Source organism: Condylura cristata, unplaced genomic scaffold (assembly GCF_000260355.1).
Source record: "Condylura cristata isolate star-nosed mole 26May11 unplaced genomic scaffold, ConCri1.0 scaffold00002, whole genome shotgun sequence".
In the NCBI taxonomy this organism is placed as follows: Eukaryota; Metazoa; Chordata; class Mammalia; order Eulipotyphla; family Talpidae; genus Condylura; species Condylura cristata.
Genome location: NW_004567103.1, coordinates 54,683,915 through 54,710,590, shown reverse-complemented (window position 1 = coordinate 54,710,590; position 26,676 = coordinate 54,683,915). Strand labels below are relative to the sequence as shown.

The 26,676-nt window shown below is 32.3% G+C and overlaps 1 protein-coding gene across 1 annotated transcript in view; it reads right to left on the bottom strand.

Annotated features, from left to right (window-relative positions):
• BAZ2B (bromodomain adjacent to zinc finger domain, 2B) overlaps positions 1 to 26,676 on the bottom strand; it is a 217,253-nt gene that overhangs the window by 40,111 nt on the left and 150,466 nt on the right. Inside the window, exons 14-21 of the mRNA XM_012727386.1 lie at positions 21,471 to 21,681; positions 15,311 to 15,403; positions 14,889 to 14,950; positions 10,909 to 10,974; positions 8,969 to 9,034; positions 7,622 to 7,666; positions 7,343 to 7,375; positions 6,089 to 6,154 (exon numbers count right to left, since the gene is read on the bottom strand). Coding sequence (XP_012582840.1) covers positions 6,089 to 6,154; positions 7,343 to 7,375; positions 7,622 to 7,666; positions 8,969 to 9,034; positions 10,909 to 10,974; positions 14,889 to 14,950; positions 15,311 to 15,403; positions 21,471 to 21,681 — 642 coding nt within the window. The remainder of the gene's footprint in view (positions 1 to 6,088; positions 6,155 to 7,342; positions 7,376 to 7,621; positions 7,667 to 8,968; positions 9,035 to 10,908; positions 10,975 to 14,888; positions 14,951 to 15,310; positions 15,404 to 21,470; positions 21,682 to 26,676) is intronic.

The window sequence follows — 26,676 nt, the reverse complement described above, 5'->3', positions numbered from 1 at the left end:
TCAGAGAAAACCCACACAAACAAGGAGAGAAGGTGTAATCTCCACACAGACAGCCTCTCAGTTGGGGGTGGTTTTTCGCCCCCCCCCCCTTATTAACACTGAAATGAAACAATTTTGAACAAACCAATGTTATTTAAGGACCTGCTTCATCTCACACATCCAACAAATTGCTGATGGGTTTACTACTAAGAGTAAGGCTGATAATGTCACTTCCTTGACTAAAAATCTTTCAGTTTTCTATATTCAATTATATTTATTCTTTATCAAAATAACATCCAAATTCTTTTAAATTCAGGACTCTCATCTTTTCCAAACTTACCTTCACTTTTATATTCTACATAGACTATTTGCTCTTCCTGATGAACATCTTTTATTTCCTTATGTCCTTACATTGGTGAATTCCAATCAGGCCACTTTTCCAATTGTGCATATCTAAATCCTAGTTACACCACTACCTCCTCGCTATTAACACTTTCTCTTAACTACAGTTCTTATGTATACTTTTAACATAGCACTGACTGTATCTGTACTATTATTAGCATTTCGCAAAGCCTAACCTCTCCATCTCAAGCACTACTGGTAAGACAGTACATAACTGCTTTGGAGGAGGACAGATATGGAGGAAGACAGAGAAGAGCAGAGAAGGCTATTTCAGGCAGAGAGTTTAAGAAGCACGGCATGTCTGAGGAATTCCTAGTAGTTTCAATTCTAGTGGACCAGATCATACAGGCCTCAAACATGATATCCCTAAGTCACTCTTTGCTTTTACATAGCCTCTCAATTTCTTGGTTACTGATTCATGTAGACATTGTGGGAAGGAAATGATAAATGAAGCTATGGGGTTATTGAACCAAAAAACAAAAACAAAAACAAGTCAATCTTTAATTGCCTACAACAGACTTTGACATACTAGAGACATGACTTCTTAAATTTAGCCTAACATGGGAGGAATGTTGAAACATTTTACATTAATACTGGCTAAAATTCAGGGCACACTAACATTAAATAACTACAAGCATATTAATATGCTCATTCCAAATCCTTCTGCTCCTTCCCCATAGTTTTCTAGGTGTAGAATTTTAAAAGCAACTGTGAATTTTCAGTATGTCATTTACATTAAAACATATTTTTATCATCTTAATTATAGCAATAAAATTTTCTATATCAAAATATTACTAATACCTTAGGTAGAAGGTTATTTAACACTTAAAGTTGAAACATCTTGTAACAGCATATGTATTACATTTAGATTGTCTTAAACAACCCAAAGTATTCAAGGTGGAAATATTAAAACCAGCTCTAGCTCACCCAGAAAGATAATTTATAAACTCGGAAAACATACACAAAAGTACCTCCAGAAATATATATTGTAGTAACAAACACATGAAATAAACTTATTTTACTTTAGAATACTAAAAAATCTAAAAACCAAACAATGAATGTGGTAGAGTATCCTGTTACTATAAAGTTTTACAACTTACATGATTGTAAAACAGGGCCATTTTTAAGCAACCACATTCCAAAGATGCCTTTGCTTTTGGCATTTTATGATTCTACTGGCTCTCTTAGGTGTTTGTTCTGGGCATAATTAGGAGAATACATTTCTTTTGACAGCAAGTTGTACTTAAATTTAAAACATAAATATAATTTAAGAGACACAGGTTCACCTTAGGATACAGGAAGGATAAAAGTGTAAATAAGATTAATGGTATAAGACAGTTATTGAAACAGATATAAACAATAAAAATAATATTGTTTATGGTCACATATTGACTGTGAATAGAACAATCAGGGGAAATTCTTTAAAATATATTTTTACATTTAAACTTATGCAAATTAAGTGCATACAAATTAAAAAGATATAAATCACATGACTGAAGAAATCCAATACTTTATATTCTTAATGAAATAGATTATTTTATATTTCATAGATAGAAAAAGAATAATTAAAAAGAATAAAATCTAGTTACATTTTCTTAGTTTTAAAGTACTACACAAAATAGTACTTTATATTAAATATCTTTAAGTATTATGCATTGATACAATACGTACTATCATACACATTAAAATTAAATTAAAATCATAATTGTTAATAATTTTTGAGTGAATTAGATACTTTAATTAGATCTAAATTAAACTGATAATAATCTTCTCCAAATCAGTTTTTGTTATGACATTTAACATTTTATTAGAGTATTACTATAAAGCCACTTTACATTTGTTTTCAAAGGCAATTTAACTTTAAAATTGACATAAAGTTCATCATAAGCTCAAATATAAACAATTGTCAAATATAGAGGTGTTGCATATTTATGTCTTCAACTGAAAATGGTTTTGCTTAAACAAAATTGCCTATATTTGCAATTTTACTGTTTATTTTTCACAAAGTAACAATTAGTGTAACTATAGGATTATACAATATTCTTATGAATATTGGCATCATTGGTCAGGGGTGGGGGGGTATATATTTATTCTGCTTTCAGATTGTTTATTTAAAAAGACTCTGAAACCTGAACTACTCTCTTGTATTTTATGGATTTGTCTCCTAAAGTGCTGATACAGTCATTCTGCAATAGATGCATGTTTAACAACCTTTTGTAGTTTATTGATCCTTGGGGAAACATACGAACGGCTCTGTTACAATTACTATGGTTGATTGTCTACAGTTAACATGAGTAATGTGATTATAAATTAGAGACAAGTGTAAAGTTTTAATAAATGAAACAGGAGTTTTGAGCTATTTTGTCATGTTGCTTAGACCAACCTTAAATTTCCCATGACGAAAGTACACGTGCTTCATACTGTTTTAATTATACTCAGAAATAAGCCTTTTTATTCCTGAGGCTAAAAACTATTCTTTACTTTTCTTACATATGTTATATGATATGAATAGAATAATAACAAATGGTGTAATTAGCATAAATATGAATATCTTAACTAATTACATATTCATATTAGGGAAAAACTATAGAAATTAGTTTTCTAAATTAGAGAATCAATTAAATCGGAATATCTTCTTAGTGAAAATATATTGAATTTTTACTAAATCAAAGCCTTAAGTCATTATAGTGTACATACACAATCACAAAAATGTACTTGTGCTACCTAATTACTTTGCTGGATCTGGATATGGAGAGTTTCTTGTAATAATTTCAGATTATTGGTTTTTCCAATCAGAAAGGTCACAGAAATTTTTCAAACTCATAATTTTTCAAAAATTGCTCACATGTGCATTTTGTCTATCCTATTTTTCTTTCTTCATGGCCTAATAATTATGTATCTAAGGGAACATCCTATTTTTAAAAATATTTCAATGACTAAATGTCTAAAAATATTAACATTTAGAATCAAGCTGATTCAGAATTTTGAGTTGGCTTTCCCTAAGTATTGCATGGCCTTAACTTCACAATAAAATTTGTTCTTTTTTGGGCCTTCCCTGGTGCTGCAATGGGTTAAAGCACAGCTGTGAAAGTAGCTCCAGCTGCTTCAGTGCAAGTTGGATCCCTAGCCCTGGAGGTGACCACATGGTGCAGCAGACCTCTCCTGTCGTGCCCGCAGTATACTTCATCAATTTGCCTGTTCTGGCCTCAACTCTGTCTCTGGTGAGTCCTCTGACTGTCCCTGCCCCTCTGGTCTGTACCCCAGTTCTGTATGCATAAATAAATTAATGAATAAATCTTTTTAAAAATTGCTCTTTTAATAATTGCTCCTTTAATGTTATTGGCATAACATAGTTGTTTCTGTACATTATAATGAGAAGATAGACAAGTACATAGAGGGATATTTTGAGATTATCAGTTAAAGCAAATGCCCTGTAATGAGAGAGAGAGCACGCCCACGTGCATGAGTCACACAAATGCACTGTGTCTGGTTTCTAATATGCCTTTCTAAACTTTATTGAAATCACTCCATCTAGCTAAAGCCATATTTAATTTTAATTATCTTCATTTTTCCTTGGCTACTACTTTTCACTCAAGCCAGATTGTATCCACCTCTCTTCAGTAGCTTTATTTATTCTCTTCCCAAGCCATGTGGAACAAATAGTGGACAAGTCATGGTCTTTTGAGCCCTTAGGCTTCTTAACCTGGGCATTCACTCCCTCAAATAACCTTATTTGCACAATTTTCTTGGGCGTCCCCTTCTACTAAATACTAGCTTGTGTGGAGAAAGCTTTCCGTTAGCTTTCTTCTCTACCAGAAAAAAAAAATCAGAATGATATGGTTTGGTTCTTCTTAGTCCTTCTGGTAAGAAGCACACTTGGTGAGGAAGAACTTTTCTTATAAGGGAATTTTCAAATCTTTTTCCTAGGTTATTTCCTGTTGCATCCTCAGTGCCCATTTCTCCAGATCAGTAGAAACCAGGTTGAACTTTGAACATTTTTAATTAACTCTCCCTCTACTCTTCTCCACCATACTGCTTTCAGAAGGAAAAGAAAGAGAAGTGATGCCAATTCCGGGATGCCAATTCTGACATGACCAGGGAGGGCCGAGGGCACTTCACTGTCTCTTTTCAGATATTATCATTATAAATCCATACATAGATGCCATATGTTAGATATAGAGGGGATCCATGCACCTGGATAATTTGGGGGGTTGGGGAAGAACATGACTACAAAAACCTCAGGGCAAAACTTTATGGCCATAAAGTTTCGAAGAGTCACAGAGATTGCTGCGAGAGACTTTTGAGTTTATTAATGTTATTAGTTCCTAACCTTTGCTATTCATCTTACTAGGTCATTCTATGTAGCAAACACATATAATGAAAAGCATCTTTAAGCATCATGTGATGCCAGACATTGCACCAAGAACTTTGCAGACATATCATATAGGTACCCATTTATAATTGTCATGACAACCCCTGTATGATAGGGATAGAATTACCTCCTCTTTTTAGAGGAAAAAATAAAATCACGGAGAGGCTGAAAATTTTTCTAAGGTCATGTCACTTTTTTTTTTAAAGATTTATTTATTTATTCATACAGAACTGGGGTACAGGCCAGAGGTGCAGGGGTGGTGAAAGGATTCACCAGAGACAGAGCAGGGAGCAGAACAGGCAGATCGATGAAGCATACTGCTGAGGGAAGCAGCAGGCGGGTCAGGAGAGGTCTGCCCCGCCATGTGGATCACCTCTGGGGCGAGCGGGGATCGAACTCATGCTGAAGTGGGTTTAGCCTCTTAGTGCTGTGCTTTAACCCGCTGTGCCACCAGGGAGGGCCCAGGTCATGTCACTTTTTAAGAACTGAAACTAGAATTCAAATCCAGGTAACTTGGTTACAACATCAACATTACTAAACAATACAAATACTGTTTCTACATATCAGAAATCTATGCATTATAGTTTAAACCAGAGCTGAAGCCCAAATATTGAAATACAAGGCTAAAGAGTCTCATTCTCATTAATTCTCATTTATTAAATACTCATCTACTTGATCATCCTATCATTCTAGGAGGTAGAAAACTTTAAAGAGGTAAAAAGAAAGTTGGTTCAGAGGCAGCATAGTAGTCTGAGTGTTTCAAACTCTGAAGCTGCTTCTGACAGTCATAATTGACTTTTTAATGAAGAACACATCCTTTTGTAGCATATATTTAGTCTTTGCTTGATTTCTATTAATTTCTAAAGCTTACTTTGAATACCAGCTCATTTGGACTTACTACAATGATTTTCGTATTCCAAAATGTGAGTTAAAAATATATGTTAAGGAAAATACTCAGGTCTAGCTTTCTATGTATAATGCTACAATGGAACAATTTTGAGGGCAGAAGTCTGTGGTTCAAGTGGTTAGTGTTTGAACAATGACAACAAAGGACTTGTCTAGGCATGCTGTAATATTGTGAAACTTTGGTTACAGTAATTAATAGCTACATCTATCTAGTGAATGCCACTCACTACATTAAAAGATAATTTTAAAAGCTCAGCCAAGAAAATTAACACATACATTGGAACCCTTCCTACATTCTTTTATGTACCACACTTAGTAACTATCTCTAACTTTTAAGACAGCCAGTAAATAGATACGCTGAAAAATTTATATTTAAAAGAGCCAAAAAATTATGAGAAGGTTAAGATCGTTCTAGAAACATATACTTACTTCTGCTTTTTTACGAGCTTCCATAGCTTTCATAAGCATCATATGTTGTCGCCTTCTCTCTCGTTCCTATTAGGCCAGATAAAATTAGGAAAATAACTCAACCATAGTTAATCATTTAAGTTTCAAATGGAAAAACAAAAACAAAAAAAAAAATAAGTATAGCATGTTTAGCATTTATAGACAAGTCACAGTAAATACTAGATAAAAGACAAAAATGGCCAGTCTGTGCATGTTTTAGTTTAGGTTTAGAAAGCAAATACAAGAACAATCAAAAGCAAAAGGTAAAGCAATGAACATGGAGACAGTGTAAAACAGAAGCATACAAGATTTACTTATGGTCAGTTGTGATGCTCCTTCAAAAGCTGGCAGAACAAAAAGCATAATGGTTGGCTGGAACAGGTCAGTTACCTTACATCTGCTATTAGAAAAACCACAAATTCGCACTATAGCCAATTAAACCAAAGGTTGTATTGTTCATTAATTTTAGATCAAGCAGAAATTGAATTGTAATCACTTACACTTCATAGTTTTAGAATTAGTTGTTTTTATTTCTAGTATAGTATACTATCATTTTGTAAATCCAATAAGCCACCAATAAATTTGAAAACTTTTCTAATGGTTTTATATCAATACCAACGAAATGGTATATTCCTATTTACTGATGTCTACCTCTTGATGAGCCATTGAAGTCACAAAAGCTGCACCAAGGGCTAATAATGGAATCTAAAAGGTACAATATAAAATAAAGTAAGAACTAGCTCAGTTTAATAATCTTATTTTATTTTAAAGTTAAAAAAATTACATATTGTAATAATTAATCAAATCTTAAGATATATTTGATCCCCCCAAAGAGAGATTTCTAAAATTTGTCTAAAATACCAAAATATATTTCATATCCTCTCATCACCTAACTCAAAATTCCCATTGTATTCAATGGCAGTTTTGCATCTAGAATGATGGGAGAATATGGCTCATAATTGTATATAATTGTATAGAGATCCAGCTTTCATTGTGACATCAGTAATGTGAAATTTTAGAGTAGCCTCATGAGGCTTGTACATTCACTGTAAAATCTTGGAGATGTATCATATATCTTTATAGACAGACAAGCAGATGTATGCAATGCACTGTGCTGTAAAGCCATGCAGCAGTATGTAATATGACAGCAGCCAGTGCTACACTTTATGCATTGCTATGACAACCATATCACAACCAAATCACAATGCGGTGTTAGATGTACAAAAATAAACATACCCATACCATATCTAGTCTATGCCTCTCCAACTCCTGGTAGAAAGAGTTGGCACAACATTATGAAACAGAAATCACAAGAGTCATGAAACCAATTTTTAACCCCCCCAAAAGACACCAAATCCAAAGCAAGGCAATAAACTGTAAGATGAAGGGAAAACTTAAGCAGAAATCTTACTGGAAATTTTAAAGAAAATATTTGGAAGACTTTCCCCCAAAACAGATTTAAGAAAAATTATAAAATATACATATCAACAATTGTATGGCTATATGTATACAGACCTGATGCTTCAGAAGAACGGCTTGTTGTCTCCTCATTTCTTTTTCCTTAAAAATGAGAAACTTTTAATATATGATTTTTGGGTAAGGCTCAGAACATGCTACTAGCATTAAAAACTCCTGTTCTGACATTCTAGTCTTCTATTACGTAAACCATTTGAAACTGCAAATATTAAAAATCTCTTTTCTTTGTAAAATGGCAATTTCATTTGCTCCTAGTACCTATACAAAAACAGCATGACAGTAATCATTTCAAATTAAAATGCAATGACCTATTCACTGAACTGATTGGATAAATGATTAGAACATATTAGATACAAATGGCATATTTATTTCTATTATTTAATATATTATGGATAAATCTTCAAATCTAGCTGACTGGACTGATTCCATTCTGAACATAAATGCCCACACTTATTGTATAATTAACATTTTTACAATTTCTATATACTATATATGAGTAAGAGTGACACAAGTCTATGGGAACAATATCCGATTTTCATGCTCACCTATGATTCAGGGAACCATCCCAAAGATGTGGGCTTAATGCAAACAATTCTATGAATGTTATCAATTTAAATATTTTTAAAAGATAAAATCCACACAAAATTAATATTAAAGGCAGCATTAAAAGGAGTGGAAATCTAAAGAACAAAGAGAGCGATGTGGAAAACATACTTTTCTGCTCTTTCCAGAACCAATAGGATTATTCAACTGCCTTCTTTCGGTAACCAACTATCAGAAAAAGTGAAAGCTTTTCTGATAACTGCTTACTGACAATCATAAAATGTTGTGGGGCTAAGGAGGGCCTCCAAGGGTCCCCAATTCTTTTATGTTTCATGCAACAAAATAAAAATCAAAACAATCCCAAAGACTTGAAATTATATAATTAGTAGTGGCTAACTTTATAATTAGGCAGTACAAGTTTATGTTTCTGTAAGCTTTTCATTTTTAAGAGTTAAAACAAGGGCTGAATATTTAAGTTCTATCTAAAAGGAGAATCCGATTTGAGACATGGTTTGAAACATAAACATACAACATGTAACAGTTTGGGGAGAGCATTCTTATTCGGCAAAAGTATATACAGGTTTTATGTAACAGCCTGCATTTCTGATTTGTCAGGTATTTAAAGAGCTTAAGGAATCACATGAAACCTGTATAACAAAATAAAAAATATATACACAGTATACATACAATAAAAGCACACATTATACACACATTGGATCTGTGCTAAATATTTAGTTTAGATGGTCATTTTTAGTACAGCTATTGTTCATGTAATTGATACTATTATAAAATCATAGTTTTTATTTTGGAAAAATAAAAACTCTGATTCTCATCTAAACTAACCTTTATTCGTTTCTCGGCCTCCAATAATTTGGCATTTGCCGCTTCTTCCTTCTTTTTCTTTTTAGCCTGTGCATGCAAAACAGGTCTCAAAGTCATGCAACAGCACCACTAGAACTTGAAAATAATCTCAGAATTGAAATGGAGCTACATGCCTCACAAAGTACAAAACAATGTGTAACATATATGTAGACAATTACAGATTTTCCACCAATTAATGTTGTAGTTGACATACTAATTTCATTTACAATTACAGGTCAACATTGAGATATATTTTTAAAGTTTTTTTTAAAAGTTTGAACTGAAGTTTATTTTACCTTATATCACAATCACAGGAAAATTTATTTTGTCATATTTTTTTCTGCCTTTCAAAAGTAAAACAAGATGACTGTAAAATAATTTAGAAAACAGGACAGATTTTGAACTAATAAAGTACAGATCAGTAACACAAATGCATATGTCCATTCTATTTGATGTTACATTTTTAATACTTCTAAAATATGAAGTAAAGAAATCCCTTACTCAGTTGATTTAAATATTAAGAAACATAATAAATCTGATTTATTCATAGCTGTATATAGTTGTTAAGTTCAAGTTTTTAAAAAAAGTAATGAAATCTTAAAATATTTCATGGAGCACATGTCAAGATAATGCTATTAAATTTGAGCTCTTTTTACTTGAAAGTCATTATTTATTAGTTTCATACAGTACCTAGATGGTACTGTCAGTTTACTGTGAGACAGGGATATTTTCTGTGGGGCACAAGGGCTTGAAGTAGGTAAGAGAACATGTATATATCTCCAGAAAAAAAAAAAAAAAAACTGCAACAAAAAACCCTCAGCTACCTGAAGCCATCAGGGAACAAGTTGTTCTGTACAGCAAAAAGTTTATCGAATAGCTGAGAGGTCATAATAATTTTAAACATTAAAAAGTTCACTTGCACTGTTTTGGCTAGAAACAATTTTGCCTAATTATACATAGCACACTAAAATAATTTGGTATTTTCTTGATGACTTTATTCTGAACAACTGATGTTATATTGCAGAGTTCAAAACAGTAATGCCTTTTGGCTATTATGGTGTTGAAAATTGCTAGCTATTCAACAAAAAGATTACACATTGTTAGAAGTCTTTTGAATTCTTGTATATGTTGGTTGGAGCAGCTCCGTATTTTTCCTAGCTGTCTTTGGTTATTACTTCTGCTGTTGCCAAATTATGTCCTCTAGCCCAAGTCTATAAACTTGCTTGAAAGAAGAGCATAAAAATAAAAAAACAAAACAAACAAAACAAACAGAAAACTTAAACTAAATAAACTGTTTTGATATTTAAGTTCTACTTTTGCTTTTTTTCTTTTAAGATTTATTTTTATTTGTGCATACAGAACTGGGGTACAGGCCAGAGGCTCAGGGGCGGCGAGAGGCTTCACCAGAGACAGAGTGGGGAGCAGAACAGGCAGATCGATGAGGTACACTGCTGAGGGGAGCAGCGGGCGGGTCAGGAGAGGTCCGCCTGGCCATATGGTCACCTATGGGGCAGGCGGGATTGAACTCATGCGGAAGTGGCTTTCTTCCGCTTCTCAGTGCTGTGCTTTAAACCGCTGCGCCACCAGGGAGGGCCCCTACTTTTGCTTTTAAAGTGTTATTTCTAAATTAAAAGCAAATACCTGACTCTAAGTCCTAATAACTTCCCTGAAAGTTAAGAACACAAGTTTCAAAACTCTACTGGCAACTTAGAAGTTTCCCTTGTACTTCTCGTTTTTCTTGGGTTTTTATTGTTAGGATTAGATAAGCTTGCTAATTAAGGTCTTACACTATGTACTGTGTTTAAAGAGAATTTCTCATGGACACAGTAATCTATATATGTGCGAGAAAATGTACATAAATTTATTTTTGCAGATTTTACAATGTGTAACTATTTTAACTATATCAAATTTAAGAATTCTACCTCTAGAATCTGCTGGGCTCGAAGTTCTTTCTCCATTCTGATTTGCTGTATTCTCTTAATTTTTTCCTGTAGGAAAAATTGAGATAATTTAAGATGATAAAGTAAATTTCCAGATGAAAAGTATTTAAGAGGAATCGAATAAATTAAGATAGAAGTATAGAGTCACCAAAAGTTGTCCATGTTGAATACAAAATAATTGTTAACTTGTGTAACATTACAAATATATATTCATATCTTAATCTAATTTTGTAAACTCTCAATCTATAAAATGCAAATGCTAAGAAAGTGTACAGAAACAAGGTAAAATAATTTGACTAAACACATTTAAGCCTGCAGAGCATTATAAATACTTGAAGTATAAATACTGCTTAATTTGAAATAAATGTAGGACAGAATAGCAGAGAAAAAGAGTTCGGGGAGTTATAAAATAAGTAGGGGGAATGTAATGTACAGTATGGTTACTATGGTTAAAAATGTTGCATTGCATATTTGAAAGTTGCTGAGAATACTCTTAAAAAATTCTCATCACAATAAAAACAATTTTTATAACCACATTTGATGCTAAGTGCATTTACTATTGTGTTGATAAATCTGCAATCTGTACAACTAATGTAATGTTATATACCACTAACTCCCCAATTAAAAAATGCTTAGAAATGTATACAGTGTCAAACAGTAGTAATGGATAATTAAGAACAACAATTTCCATAACATAATTTTTTAATTCATATGGTGAATAACATGACATGTCACATGACATTGCTTTTAACTACAATAAGCCAAATTAAGAAATAACCAAACATTACTTAAAAATTATATGTTGACTTTCTGGGGAATAATTGATTTTCATGATATAATTGATTTTCTTCCATTGTTTAAATTTAATGTATTTGTTATTGTTTTAGAATTTAAGTGATCTACGTGGTGATCAGGCTTTACATTTTGATTTTAAATATTTATCCCATGCTAAAAGCACATTATTAACAACTTAATGTTCATAAATCTCTTTGAAAGAAAAACACTGAATTTTTCAACTTGCAAATTGTTCTCACATTAGGATGTCCAGCTCAACACATTTTATGCTGCTGCATGCGACGATACTCCAATTTCCGAATGTTAATTGCAACTTTTGAAGCTTTATTTTAATATGTTTTTATACTTATTTTCTTTTTTTTGGTACACTGATGCTAATTCCTTGCAGGTGTCTACTACAGTATAGTAAGACTTCTAAAATTACTATTTTTTATTTTAGAAGACTGGTCACATTCTATTATTTTGCTACTGACAATCCTGTCTTGGTTTGGATTACTAATTATAGCTTGCAAAAAATAAAACCCAGATAAATCTTTTTATTTCCAAGTTTTTGATAAGGTTGCACTTAATGTATAGTTGATGCAATTATTTGCTTAGAGCTTGAAACCCAAATTAAGCATATTCTTCATTTAATTTTTCTGCTTTTGTCAATCATAAGGATATAAAGTGATATGTTCTGAAGTCAATAAATAATTCATTGCTGTCTTAAGCACAGCGATAGGTACAGAATCTTGAAATTACGCACATTCACTCTCGTGCTTGATCTTAATTGTATAAACTGCTTTTTATATATGTACATATATTTTGTTATTCTGTGATTAGCATTAGCAGAGATAAATAAATTTATAAATTACTATAATACAGCTATGCTATTATATTGTGAACCCAATCACTGAACTTTATATAAAATATCTGGAAAATATCTGAATACTTTATATAAAATATCACTTTTTTTTTTAAAGATTTATTTGTGCATAGAGAACTGAGGTACAGGCCAGAGGCTCGGGGCGGTGAGAGGCTTCACCAGAGACAGAGTGGGGAGCAGAACGGGCAGATCTACGAAGTACACTGCTGAGGGGAGCAGTGGGCAGGTCAGGAGAGGTTTGCCGCGCCATGTGGTCACCTCTGGGGCAGGTGGGAATCGAACTCATGCGGAAGTGGCTTTAGCTTCTTAGTGCTGTGCTTTAACCCGCTGTGCCACCAGGGAGGGCCTAAAATATCACTTTTTAATAAAATAAAACAACATAGGAATTGAAATTGTGTTCTTTTTTTAACTACAAAAAAAAATAAGAGATGCTGGAGGGTAAATATTTTACTAAAAACAACTATTGATAGTAAATATGGAGCCCTGGTCAGATTGCAAAGCCTTTGCTCTTTCTACTTTCATACCAATGTTTCTGGGAGCTACAGGAAATTGCCTGGAGGACTCTGGGGATAGGTATAACCTACTAGGTGGAAAAATAACCCAGAGGATGAGAAGTAGATGCAACTTTCTTTTCTAGATCTAATGCTCACTTTAAAATAAGTATTATGTTACCCACTATGTGAGCAGATGTAAGCTATACTTTGGTAATAAGGAAAGTCAGATGGTACTCTGAGACTAGCCTCAGATAAATATCTCAATGACTTTCTAAGATCAGCTTATTTGCAATAATGCTGGTGGAGCCAGGGAAACTCAATGCTTTATAGATAAGAAACAAAGACTAGTATACTCAGCTTGTAGCCACTTTAAGAATAAGAGATCACAAAGCTGAATTTAAAGTGTTGTTGGCATTTGATAGATGGCCCTTTAGTCATGAGGAAATTAGATAAGTTATAAAAATGTACAACAGAAACAACAGTATTTTACTTAAAATGAAATACGAATTTGTTTTACATGTATGAGTAACATGCAATAAACATTTATTTTTAATAAAAATGCATATATTATTAGACTAGTGTCTAAGAAAGACCACCTTATCTTTTGTAGTCATACTTAACAAATATAGGAATACACATTTATAATTGACTAAGCTATAGTAAAACTTGCTGTTTTATATCTTCCTTTCATTTGTTTTATGCCAGGTACTCTGGCAGATACTTTACATTCAATCTCAAAATTTTTCAGAAAATGCAGTTATTTTCTTTACAACAGTGCAAACAGAGACTTAGAGGTTAATTAACTCGTCTAAGTTCACAGAATTACTATGTAGCAGAGCTCTTACCTAAGCATGATCCTAGATCTCTAGATCATATATAAATCAATGTTACTTCAATAAAAGAAAGTAACTCTAGGCTACCTGAGTACACACTCTGAATTTTGGATCCCAATTCTTTATCAAGTTTCTGATTATACTGTAGTTAACAGTGAAAGGAATCTTAGCAATAACAACATCAAATCCAACCAGATTCACTTATTAGCAGTTATTTCTGTTAATAACACAATTGAGTTCATTTCATACTCAGAAATAGCTATTGTTTAAAAAAGTTTAAAGATAGTAGTTTCTCCCATTTCCTTTCTGCTTTAATGGTTACACGAACATTTGGAGGGAGAGGGGAATTCATGCAAGCTTAAAGAATGTTACATATCTTGCCATGACACACTTTACCAACAAGAATTTTAAAATCACGTCATCTACCTATATTTAATTTTTAAAATTACATAGAAGAGGATTATTGTAGGCACAAGACAGAATTTTGGAAATGCTGAAATAATGCCTTCTTTATTTTCACCAGTAATTTTTCAGCAATTGTGAAATTATCCAGAACTATAGGGGGGAAAAGCTATCCTATCAAGCTTGAACTTAAGTTTTTAGTAGCATTTTACATATTTTAAAACTGTTCTCATAAAATTGGAAAATATTAGTAATAGCATTTATTTACTGATACATTATACTTTAAATGTTATTTAAAAAGTTAACTTATGTTGACAGTCTATCAGGATGTTAAAAATGCAGTAATTTATTGTTTGGTAATCATTTACTTAAAAACTTGGAAGTACACTTGGGTTAAAATGAAGCTTTCTAAATAAGTTGTATACAATAAAAATGAAGTAGTTTTTTCATCAAAATGAAATTAAAAAATTAAAATATGAAATAAAATAAAAATGAAGATATATCTATAACACACAAATATATCTTCAAAATAATACCTGTGTTTTAGAAATCAGTTTCAATGCATAAATGTACCTGTTGTTTCATAATCTTTATCTGTTCCTTTTGCTTGCGCTTCTCCTCAGCAGCCATTATTGCTAGGATGAAAAGCCAAAGCACAGACATCAGAAAAGAAATGAGAAGTTCCTTGTGAATTCTCACATACTCACTTGCAAGTTTATGTTTCACTTAAATTGCTCACCTTTTTTTTTTTTAAAGATTTATTTATTTATTCATATAGAGCTGGGGTACAGGCCAGAGATGCATAGGGTGAGAGGATTCACCAGAGACAGAGAGGGGAGCAGAACAGGCAAATCTATGAACTGAGGCGGGTCAGGAGGGTTCTGCCGCGCCATGTGGATCTCCTCCGGGGCAGGTGGGGATCGAACTCATGCGGAAGTGGCTTAAGCTTCTTAGTGCATCGCTTTAACCCGCTGCGCCACCAGGGAGGGCCTCACCTTGTTGTTTTTTAGCTTCTTTGGCGACTCGAGCCTGTTCTTGCTTTTGAAGTTTTCTTAAAAGCTTTATTTGGGCTGCTTGCCTGGCTATTTCTGAAAAACAAAACATTTTAAAGCATATTAATGATAGCTTGAGAGAACCAATAACTTAAAAAATAACCATGTGTGAAATTGATATCATAATGAAGAATGTAATTTTTAAGAAATTTCCTTAGATACCAAGTCAGAGAATGATGTCATGTACATTTTTCCTAGGAGTTTCTGAACTATTTCATTAAATATGAATTCTATGAAATGATGCTTCTCTTAATTCTTAACACAGAGACTAGCTTAAGTAACTTTTTTTCACATTTCATGTATTCCCACCTATTATGAAAGCAGCTGTTAATGTGTAGCTTTGCTCTTAAAAGTCAAAGTATATTTTTAAAAAGCCCAAATAAAGTGACACAAAGTTCCCCAAACTTAGTTTTTCAATCATCTGAATAAAGGTAAAGTTCCTGAATCTAGTGCTTCTTTTTTTTTTTTTTAAAGGAAGGAAAGGGATTAAATCTCCTAAATAAAAACAGTATAGAATATTAATGAGCTCTCAAGACAACCTAGTTCTCTAAGTTTTAAGGTATGTATGAAACCATCTTAGACTGACATAATCAATGGTTTGAATATTTTTTTCTTTACCCATGCAATTTGTTATGTGATGTTGCTGCTCCTGTCATGAAGAGGTGGAAATATGTCCTACTTCCATATTTCTGAGTTCAGCCATGTGACCTTCTTAGATCAAAAGGATGCTAGCAGTAGTGATGCAAGTAGAAGATAAAAATGTTTTGTATTCTTTGAACTTTTGTCCTGTGTTTTGTCCACTACCATAAGGACATGTTTGACCTAGACCGCTGGAGTCTGGGATACATGTAGCTAGCTAATGCCACACATGTGAATAAGTACAGTTGAGATCAACAGAGATGCCTAACTTAGTTCCATCTGATTTTATCTGTACAAGCAATTAATGCTTAGGAAACCACTGATTTTGTGGTTGGTTGGTTCCCAGCATCACTGTGGCAATAAGTAATAGAAAGCTTGTAATGACATGCTGTTTTCTGCTGGCAAACTTGGTAAGTGTATTTCTATTAAAGTGATATATCATTTTAGAAAAGACTGCTTTACTATACATATTGTTTTAAAATGTGTAGTAGAAGAGTTTTGTTTTGTTTTTTAACCTATATATTATATTTATCAATAAAAAATATGGCTGGGTAACATGTGAATCATTTGATCTCTAATAATATCAACCATTTATTGAACAGCTATATTAAATTCACACACTCTTGTTTAATCTTCATAGCACCTTCTTGAGATAGATAGCATTATGACCAGACTAACAAAGTAATTAAGTTTGATGGTACTAATTAAGGCAAGATCTAGACCTAGGTCTTCTGGATTCTACAAAATATATGCTACAACTTCCAAATTCCTATAGTATTTTTAAGAAGTCAGAAAGCCTTGAGGTTTTAGAGAACCTAGGTATGATAGCTGAGATGAAGTTTCTTATTATGGCTGATTCTCTATTACTGAGAGATTAAAATAGAGGGATGGGAAGTAAAAGGATCTAATTTTATCTAGTAAACTGAAAATGTTAATGAAATATTTAATGGATGCTGATACTAAAGTATTTTTCCAATAATTTTCAGCTTTACGTTATAAACATCATCAAAATTTTCTGGGTCACATAAAGGATGTCCCATTTAAAAAGTCCTCTGGAAATAAAGAAGTATAAACTGACTTGCAGTTTATTGATAACAATAATATACCTGAAGGGCATTATTCTCATTTGTGTTAGTAACAGGTAATTTTTATTTTATATTTGAAAATTGAAAGCTTTTACTGAATTGTTTTAAAGATCCACATCCGCTTTAAAAATGCAAAGATGTGCTAAGTAATTTAGAAAGTTTCCAAGAAGGCCCTCCCTGACGGTACAGAGGCCTAAAGCGCAGCACTGCAAGCTAGCCTCAGCAGCCTGCGAATTTGATCCCCAGCTCCAGAGGTGAATCACAAGGCGCAGCAGACCTCTACTGTCCCACAAGCCCCTCGGCAGTATATGTCAGATCTGCCTGTTCTGCTCCCCACTCTGTCTCTGATGAATCCTCTCACCGCCTTTGCACCTCTGGCCTGTACCCCAGTTCTGTATGCATAAATAAATAAATCTTTAAAAAATAATAAATACAAATAAAAAATTTTTAAAAGGTTTTCTAGAAAATACAGCATATATATGACCTTTAGTTTCACCCTAAATTGTGACTCTCTAATAGGGATCTGAATTTGCAATGTAGAAATTCTATAATAAATACATATGTATGTGTATATGAATACATGATTCTTATTCAAATCACAGTAGTTTTTAAACTCTGTGAACAGAAAGGGTATCTTTCATATCTTTTCATTTTAGCAAGGAGGAACAATTCTGATTAATCATTAAAATTTTATAGAGGCCCTCCCTGGTGGCTCAGCGGGTTAAAGCACAGCATTGAGAATCTAAAGCCACTTCCGCATGAGTTCAATTCCCGCCAGCCCCGGAGGTGACCACATGGTGTGGCAGACCTCTCCTGACCCCCCCCGCTGCTCCCCTCAGCAGTGTACTTTGACCATCTGCCTGTTCTGTTGCCCACTTTGTCTCTGGTGAAGCCTCTCACCGCCCCTGAGCCTCTGGCCTGTACCCCAGTTCTGTATGCACAAATAAAATCTTTAAAATAAATAAATAAAAAAAAATTTTATAGAGTATTAATTTTCTTTTATGTGCAGTTGAAAAGGGAAAAATGTTAAAAATTAGGGACTTTGTGAAGGGAGGAGAATGAGTTACAGACTAGAAAATTTACTTAGGCTTTAAGGAAAAAACTGCTCTTGATATCATCTCATTTGGTTCATTTAAAAATAATTATAAAATTTAAGAAATAACTTGTCTACTTAAATTGTAAAGGTAAAGTTCAGTTTTGATAGCTTATTTTCACAGAAAATTAGGGATATTTTGGAAATACCATAGTTCAGTCTAGGAGGCATTTTAAACATTTTTTTAAAGATTTATTAATTTATGCATACAGAACTGGGGTACAGGCCAGAGATGCGGAGGGTGAGAGGATTCACCAGAGACAGAGCAGGGAGCAGAACAGGCAGATCGATGAAGTACACTGCTGAGGGGAGCAGCGGACAGGCCAGGAGAGGTCTGCCGCGCCATGTGGCACCTCCGGGGCATCCGGGGCAGGCGGGAATCGAACTCAAGCGGAAGTGGCTTCAGCTTTTCAGTGCTGTGCTTTAACCCGCTGAGCCACCAGAGAGGGCCGCATTTTAAACATTTTAAGAAGTCTAAAATTAGAACATATCTAACAACTGAGAGTACTTTTTTTTTTTTTAATGGCACATTTTAACAACAGTGTATTGTATAGACAGGCTATGGCATCTTACATTCTGAGCTGCAATGGACAGGTGCTATTTGATACTTTAGAAAATTTGATATGTTAATAATATTGGCCAACTACATTAAGGTTTTCATATCAGTTACAATTTTTTTCATTTCTCAACCTTGTCGGATTCCTATTTGTACTCCCTGAGAAATTAGAGCTTTCATATCCTAATGCTTGGATGTACACTTAATAATGTCTGGCTGTACATGTATTTTATGATTGTGAACCTTTCTTTAAATGAAGTTCAGTTTTCCATTCTAATTGAATCATAGTGGGATAACATAGCAGAATCTTCCTGACCCTCATATAAAACTCCAACCTTTAAGACACTGCCTTTTAGAAACAGGATAAAGAAATTAATTCCTTCAGACATTCTTTCTCAAGAATTATATCTCATATACTTATAAGTAGTAATAAACTTTTACACTGTCACATGCTTAATATTCAATACCCAGCTGAGAAGAACATTATGTACACAAAAGGCAGCATAATAGGTTGAACTCTGTAACAGAATATAAACCAATATGAAATCTAAAGGTTGTAAAACGGAGTAAAAGTTGAATCACTAATGTCTGTTTTGTGAAATAAAATTTTTATTTTTTTCAAATCATAAGTAGACATTTTGGATACTACTCATACCAAGGATATTTGCATTAGATATGCAAAACATGCATGAAGACTGAAAGCTTTGGGTTGTCAGTATATTTCAATTCTCTTATTTTAAGTAAATAGTGCACATTCCCTATTATCACATTCTTCAGACGAGTCAGTAGTTTACTACCATAGTGATTTTAAAACTCATCATATATGGTTATATCTGGCCATAAATTAGTTTTTTAAAACTTCACTGGTAAATACATATTCAGTAAAAGTAAACAAGCCAAATAATATTAAAAAGTACTTAACTAACATACTAAGGCAGAGAAACAATTATATGACATTAAGTTATATGCTAGGCGTTAACATATATGCCATTGGTGGAACTATGAATTGATGCAACATTTTTGGAGATAATTTTGCCTACTGTCTCTCCAAATTGAAAAATACATACACCCTAAGATTTTATACTGTAGATCGTAATACCTATAGAAAGATGTGAAGAAATGTAAAATACATTTCAGTATTGTTCATGACAACAAAGATTAAAAAAAAAAGCTGAAACTGTTATCAAAATGAGACTGAATCAGTGAAGACTAGTAAATGCCATATACATGTATCACTTATAGTCAGCCATTAAGAACATAAGGCTGATTTATCAGTATGACAGAAAGATGTTCAAAATAAATTAAGTGAAAAAATATCAAGCTGGATAGTATGTATATTTTTATTTGGGAAATCAAAAAGAGTATTATAATGTACATATATATACATACATACTTTTTTATACACATAAATGGGTGTGTGTGTGTAAACATTTCTGGATAGACTAGAAAACTGTTCATAATGATTCCATTTTTAAGTGTCTTTTAAAGAGGAGAATGAGTGTCTTTTGTTTGAAAAGCATTCTTTTCTATAAGTTTCTGTCATGGATATGTGTCTTACAATAAAAGCAAAGCAGTTACAATGAAATCACTATTTTCATAGTATTTAAAATAAACAGAAATCAGAAAAAGTCAAGCTTCTTCTCCAGAAAATGGCCATGAAACAGAGTAAAACTGTGTAGCCATTTACGTCACCTTTTATTATTAAATATTTATTTTACATTGTGATACATGTTTATATATATATATGTATGAATCACTGTATTATACAGGAATAACTGTAAAAGAATACAAACCAATTTGAAATGCATAGGCTACAATCATGGAATTAAAATTATGTGATTAATGTCTGTTATTTGTTCTTGAATAAAATTTAATTTTGCAAATAATAAGTTACATTTTGGATACTATTCATACCAGTGATATTTGAATTAGATATTCAAAACACGTATATCTGATATCTATATATGCTTGTGAATATAATACACCAACACAGATACTGAAATACTTTCAGTTTTAGGAGGTTTCATAATTGTAACTAGTAACTAAAATTCATACAACTGTTTTATTTTGGTCAGCTCTTTCTGTGTCAAGACATAACATGGGACTTCATGTTGCTAATTTATAGTTTTGAATCAAAAATACATTTGAGATAATTGTTGTCAATTGGTGTTGATTAAGTGACACTTAACTGGTAATGTTAAAATAACTACTTTTGATTAAAACATTAGTTGGGCATTTTGAAAACATATGTAATATATGCAGACTATCTACAAAAGAACCCAAACTAAAAGACTGGGGTTACTTACCAGTAATTGGAGTTCAATTTACTCCAATTTACTCCACAGATCCACATATTTTGGAGTATTCCCTTGTACCACCTCAAGGAATCGGGAGCTGTTAAAATGAGAATTTCCAGAAGGTTGGCACAACCTTAAGGCATGTGCCAAGTGCTGGTTCGTTCCCTTTTTGTGCGAGCCTTAAAGCTTATTACCCACCTTTGTAATCCTAAACACATAGGATATGCTGTATTCACAAATATGGGTCTTGAAAGAAGCTTACTTAATCAAAGAACTTCAGTTATCAGTGGAACTCCTTATTTTCTCATTTTAATGCTAACATATACTCACCCTTTAGGCATTGAGAGCAGTGTCAGCCATTGTTAAGTCAAAAACACAAGAAAGTTAATACTTCTTAGTGTGATTACTAAGTTTCTGGTACATTATTTCTTACCTTGGGCTTGCAGTTTTCTTAGTAATTTGGCATCTGTATTATCTAGAAATTCAGCATTGCCAACATTTGGAGGTCGACCCTTGCGGCGCCTCATCCTGGATTCTTCTCTTGCTCGCTGTCTATCTGGGTTTGGTGGCCTTCCTCTACGACCTTCCATTGCCCTGATATGGGGAATGACATCCTCTTCTTTCAAAAGACACCACTGCATTCCCTTTTAATAAGAGATTTTATAGAGAAATAATATATTATTACCAGCAAAATAAACAAAAGTGATCAACACATTGGTAAAATCAAATTATTTAAAAATTTATAAAGCAGATACAAACTTTAGACATTTTTAAAATTATCGATGTTCATGGCCTTCAGTATAGCTTTCACATAATTAACTTAATGACTCCATCTTTAAAAACATAAATATTTAAATACATCAATATAGATACAAAAATGTATACATAAATACATGAAGAGTTATATATCTGAGTCACCAGAAAAAGTCAAACCTGGACTTGATTAAACATCTCGATTTAACTACTGTAACTTTACAGGAGAAATAAAATGAGAAGTGATTGTTAAGCAAAAACACAGCAACATTGAATCAGGAAATTCTACAAATTACCTAGTTTTATGAACAAATTTTAGGAGTAAAATATCTGTGCAAAGACTAAAAGCCCTAAAAGATATATCAAACAATTTCAAAGTGTGAGTTTTATTTATCTATTGCTTCAAATAAACAAGCTACTTAGAAAATTATGACAATTGAAAACCCTTACCTTTTAGAGATAGAAATGGAGGAAATATTTACACATAAAATAAGATGTACAAGATCTGCTTCTGTAAGTTATGGAAAAGGACAGATAGAAAAGCGTATATGTAAAACATACAGACTATATGATAATTTCTAAAGTTAATGATTCTATCTATTCTATCTGCTTTTGTGTATATTTGAGATTTTCAATTGTGGGTATGATGGAAACACATACATCAGCAACATGGTAATGTATTAAAGAAATGACATTCTTAGTGGATAAATTTAGTGTAAGTCTGATTTTCATTGTCCTTCATCTGTAAATCAAAACAAATAGTGCATACTGGTCTATTAACTTCCTTATAGCACAATGTAATATATTCAGATGTAGAAAAGGTATCCTTTAAAAATAATCCTGTGAATTCTTTTGTAAAGGGAAATTCTTTAAGAATGAAGATTAAGAAAACTAACTCCAATCAATTAAAACCAATCAAAAGTTCTGGAGTCATGCTTAATGGTGATTCCTAACCTGGAGCTAGGAGTATGAATAACACATTTAATGGGTACTACAAATATTATTCCTGCTATCAAAATGGATGTTAGTTATCATCCAAGCCCTGTGATTTGCTCCAGGTACTGCGAATATATTATATATCTTAATCTTTACAACATTTCTCTCAACTATGGTTAGGTACTGTGACTCTATATTACAACTGCGTATATTCAGCCACAGTAATGTTAAATACTTTCCTAAAGTACAGAAGCAAAAGGAACAGAACTATGATTTGAACTCAGGTTGTCATACTCTAAAATTTGCACTCTTAACTAACCATTCTATATACTTAATTGAAATTATAAAGATATTTTTATACTTTGTAACTGATTGAACAAAATAATCAGCTATGAAAAGTATACTCAAGATTATATACAAGGCAAGATTGATTCAGAAAATAATTAATGCATACAGTTCATAGTTATATGCTTAAAATTATACACACACACTCATTCTTAGGAATTATCATGAAAAATGCTTTATATATTAATTCTGGATAAAACAATTTTTTGCTGAGATTTCTAATCAAGTCAATAGGAACAATATTTGTGCTAATGCATGTTTAGGTGATAAAGCACTATGAAGGAAGGCATCAAAAACAATTTTATATTCACCAGCATGGCAAGCTTTTGATTAGCTTAGGTTTTCATTTTTCTATTATGCTCTTAGGCATAAGGCAGCATGTATCACATAAATTGAAAAATATAAAAGTGACATTCATGACACTTGGAGTAGAATAAAGAGCGTAATAAAAGAGTCTGTAAATGCATCTGCATTCAGTTTTTAAAGTGTCTTATTAATAATAAAATCAACTTTTAGCCAAGATTTAAAGTATTTGTTCAATTTATCTCTTTATAACCAGTGTAACTTTTACATAGCTATGTTTTTATTCTTAGGAAAATATACCTATGTCAAAAAAGGAATGGAATATGCTTATACCCAAAATTAGCAAATACAGTAACATTATTATTTATATTTTTCCCTTGACATTTATAAAAGTAAATATTTTCTAAGGGAATTAAATATATTGGGCGACATATAATATCTTCTGACTCCTGGGCTTTAAAAAATGTGAAATGGATTGCTAGGAAAATCTGAAACTTACTTTGGAGCTTTAATACACTGAGCAGACAAAACAATTGTGGGTGAGGGGAAAAAAGTATTTTTCTCAATAACCTCCTCAGGAAGAGCAAATACGGTTTATAACAGTTGATTATGTAAATTATTTTGTCAACTAGAAATTATGCATTTAAAGAGCTAGCTTAATAACTTCTTTTATTTCTAAGACTAAGATAGTAAATACTTCCTGAAATATAATGAATACATATAACATATATTCAAATATATATGTCCTATCTCTATATATGAATAAATATAAGGAATTAATCAATTACCAAACTGAGTTTTGGTTAAATAACTTTCAGTAAATTTAACTATGGTTCAAATGGAGTTAATTATTTTTTCACTACCATTCTCTTTGAAAACACACTTTTAGAACCCTTTACTTCTATAACAGGTTTATTTAAAAAAATTTTTTTTTGCATCTCATACTTAGCATTGTATATATAGTTCACATTACAGTGTAGGGAGTTATAAAGCCTAGAAGAACAAGCCTGAGTTTCTCAAAGAAACATAGGATGCTAAATTATCTTGCTAGAAGTCTAAGAAAAATCTTAAGGAACAAGCAAGGCAAAGGCAACACATTTTTGGCATAACTTGACATTTTATACATTAAGAAAAATCAGAAGCGCTGGATTTCCTTAAGCCTATCTCACAGCTTAGTATGTCAATTTTTAAGGTAATGTATAGTGTCAGAGGAAGGCAGTAAGAGTTTTATAAACTATGAGCTCAGCATTAGGAATCTGTGATCTACTCTAATGATATGGCTTTATAACACTGTATATTGAGTAGTACTTTAAATATTGAAAGAGTAAGAAATGCTGAGTGGCGGTGTCGTTACAAACAGTTGAGAAAGATGTGGCTTGATAAAACTGCTTCCCTAATGTTCACAATGTGTTCAGTTTCTGACAGCAGATTACCCTCTAAGAGTCATCACTTTTAATACCTCCTTTATGTCCATAACTGAACTCAATTAGCTTCCTAGTATAAGCCCTTCCCTAGCCATCAAAAATCCTACCTGGTAGATTAGAGACATAAATTTCCAGACTTTTAGATTTCTGGTACTGATCTTTCATGTTCTCAGTATCCATAAGTTGCATTAGGTGTGACAGTTAACAGCAGAGTTGAATTAGAACTCTGGTTGTTGACTCTCAATCTTTTGTTCTTATTTGAAATAATTACTAGCCAAAGACTGCTTTTCTGACTTTATTGTGAAGTCTTCCCTACTCCTTATTATTGTGAAGTCTTCCCTACTCCTTATTAATAAAGCACTGAATTTAGTTGGACAGCACTGTGTTTATTGCTTTATCTTTTCCAGAAAATAAGCTTCTCTGAGTCAGTAATGTTAATTTCTATTTCTTTTGTACTCTCCAGTTTTTCTATGAATACTAACTTTTCCTTGAAGCCAATATTTTAAGTTCATTTCTGGAGTCATCAGGTTCATAATTTTTAAAATGGAAAGTGCCATTAGGGAAAAATTCATTTGGAAAAAATGCCTGGCTTATTGAACCACAAGTACTTATTTGATTAAATGATGATGAAAAAGTCTCTTCTCACTAAGAACTACAGATATTTTTTCTTTTCTCATGGTCTTATGCCATGAAAAAGAAAATGCCTTTTTACAATGTATCTCAAATAGAGAAAGCTATGTTTTCTAAGTCACTTTTAATTTACTTCTTTGCATCTTTCCTTTTGCCTTGGATACAATGGGTTATCATGAACTTTCTAGTTAAAAAGAAACAAAATATATTTTTACTAATTATAAAATATTTTTCCCTATAATTCTACAAAAGTTATTTCTGAAGTGGACTATCAAATTTCAAAATAATTGTTAAAAATTAATAACTCACTTTCAAGCTGACATATAATCCTAGTAAAAATATGAACACCCTTTATTTTTTTTAAAAGCCACATATACAGGTACTATTTGATATTTACCAAAATCTTTATGCCTTAACTTTACTATCAATTATTCTGACACTCAAAAACAAAGTAAAAATGGAAATGATCAGCAGGCTCCAAGTTCCTTACATGGTGATTGTGCAGAAGTTTGTATGAAATCTATCTACACCATTTTCAGAGGGGATTGATGGCAAAATAATTAACAGAAATTTTTAGATGGTATTTGCAGTATAACATGAACATACAGTGTTATGGTTCTTTTTGGCCCATGAAATCTATCATCACTAAAATCATGACTTTTCTTACATTGGTAGGAAATATTTGATATCTAATAGTAGATGCTGACAAATAGATGAGTCTATAAATCTCTTAATACATTTGTAGATAAAATACATAAACCTAATAAAGAAACAATGAAGGGCTTTGCCCACTCATTTCTGTGTCAACTCTCTTTGTATACTTGAAGTAAGGTAAAAATAAGGTTATTTTCTTCAATTAATAATAATTTACTTAAATTTCAACAGATATAAGTTCTTATACCACTCATATTATACAATTAGTATTTTCAATAGATATTTGCTGTTGTAATGTATAACCCTGATCTTAAGCTCAGAAATATGTTGGGAGTAAAACAGTTACCTTATAACAAGGTAGCCATTGTTTTCTACTTCAGTTATTAACTTCTAGCAGAAATTATCACCTCCTAAATTTCCCTTGTAAAATATAGAGCTTTAGATATAATTTCTGATATATTTGAGCAAAATCAAAACTTAGATAACTGATATTGGTTATCTGGAGGTAAGTTTTAAGGGATAAGAGAAAACTATGATAAAGAAAATATATTTTCCATTCAATTACTTTATTAGAAAAGTGACTAAGACTGCTAA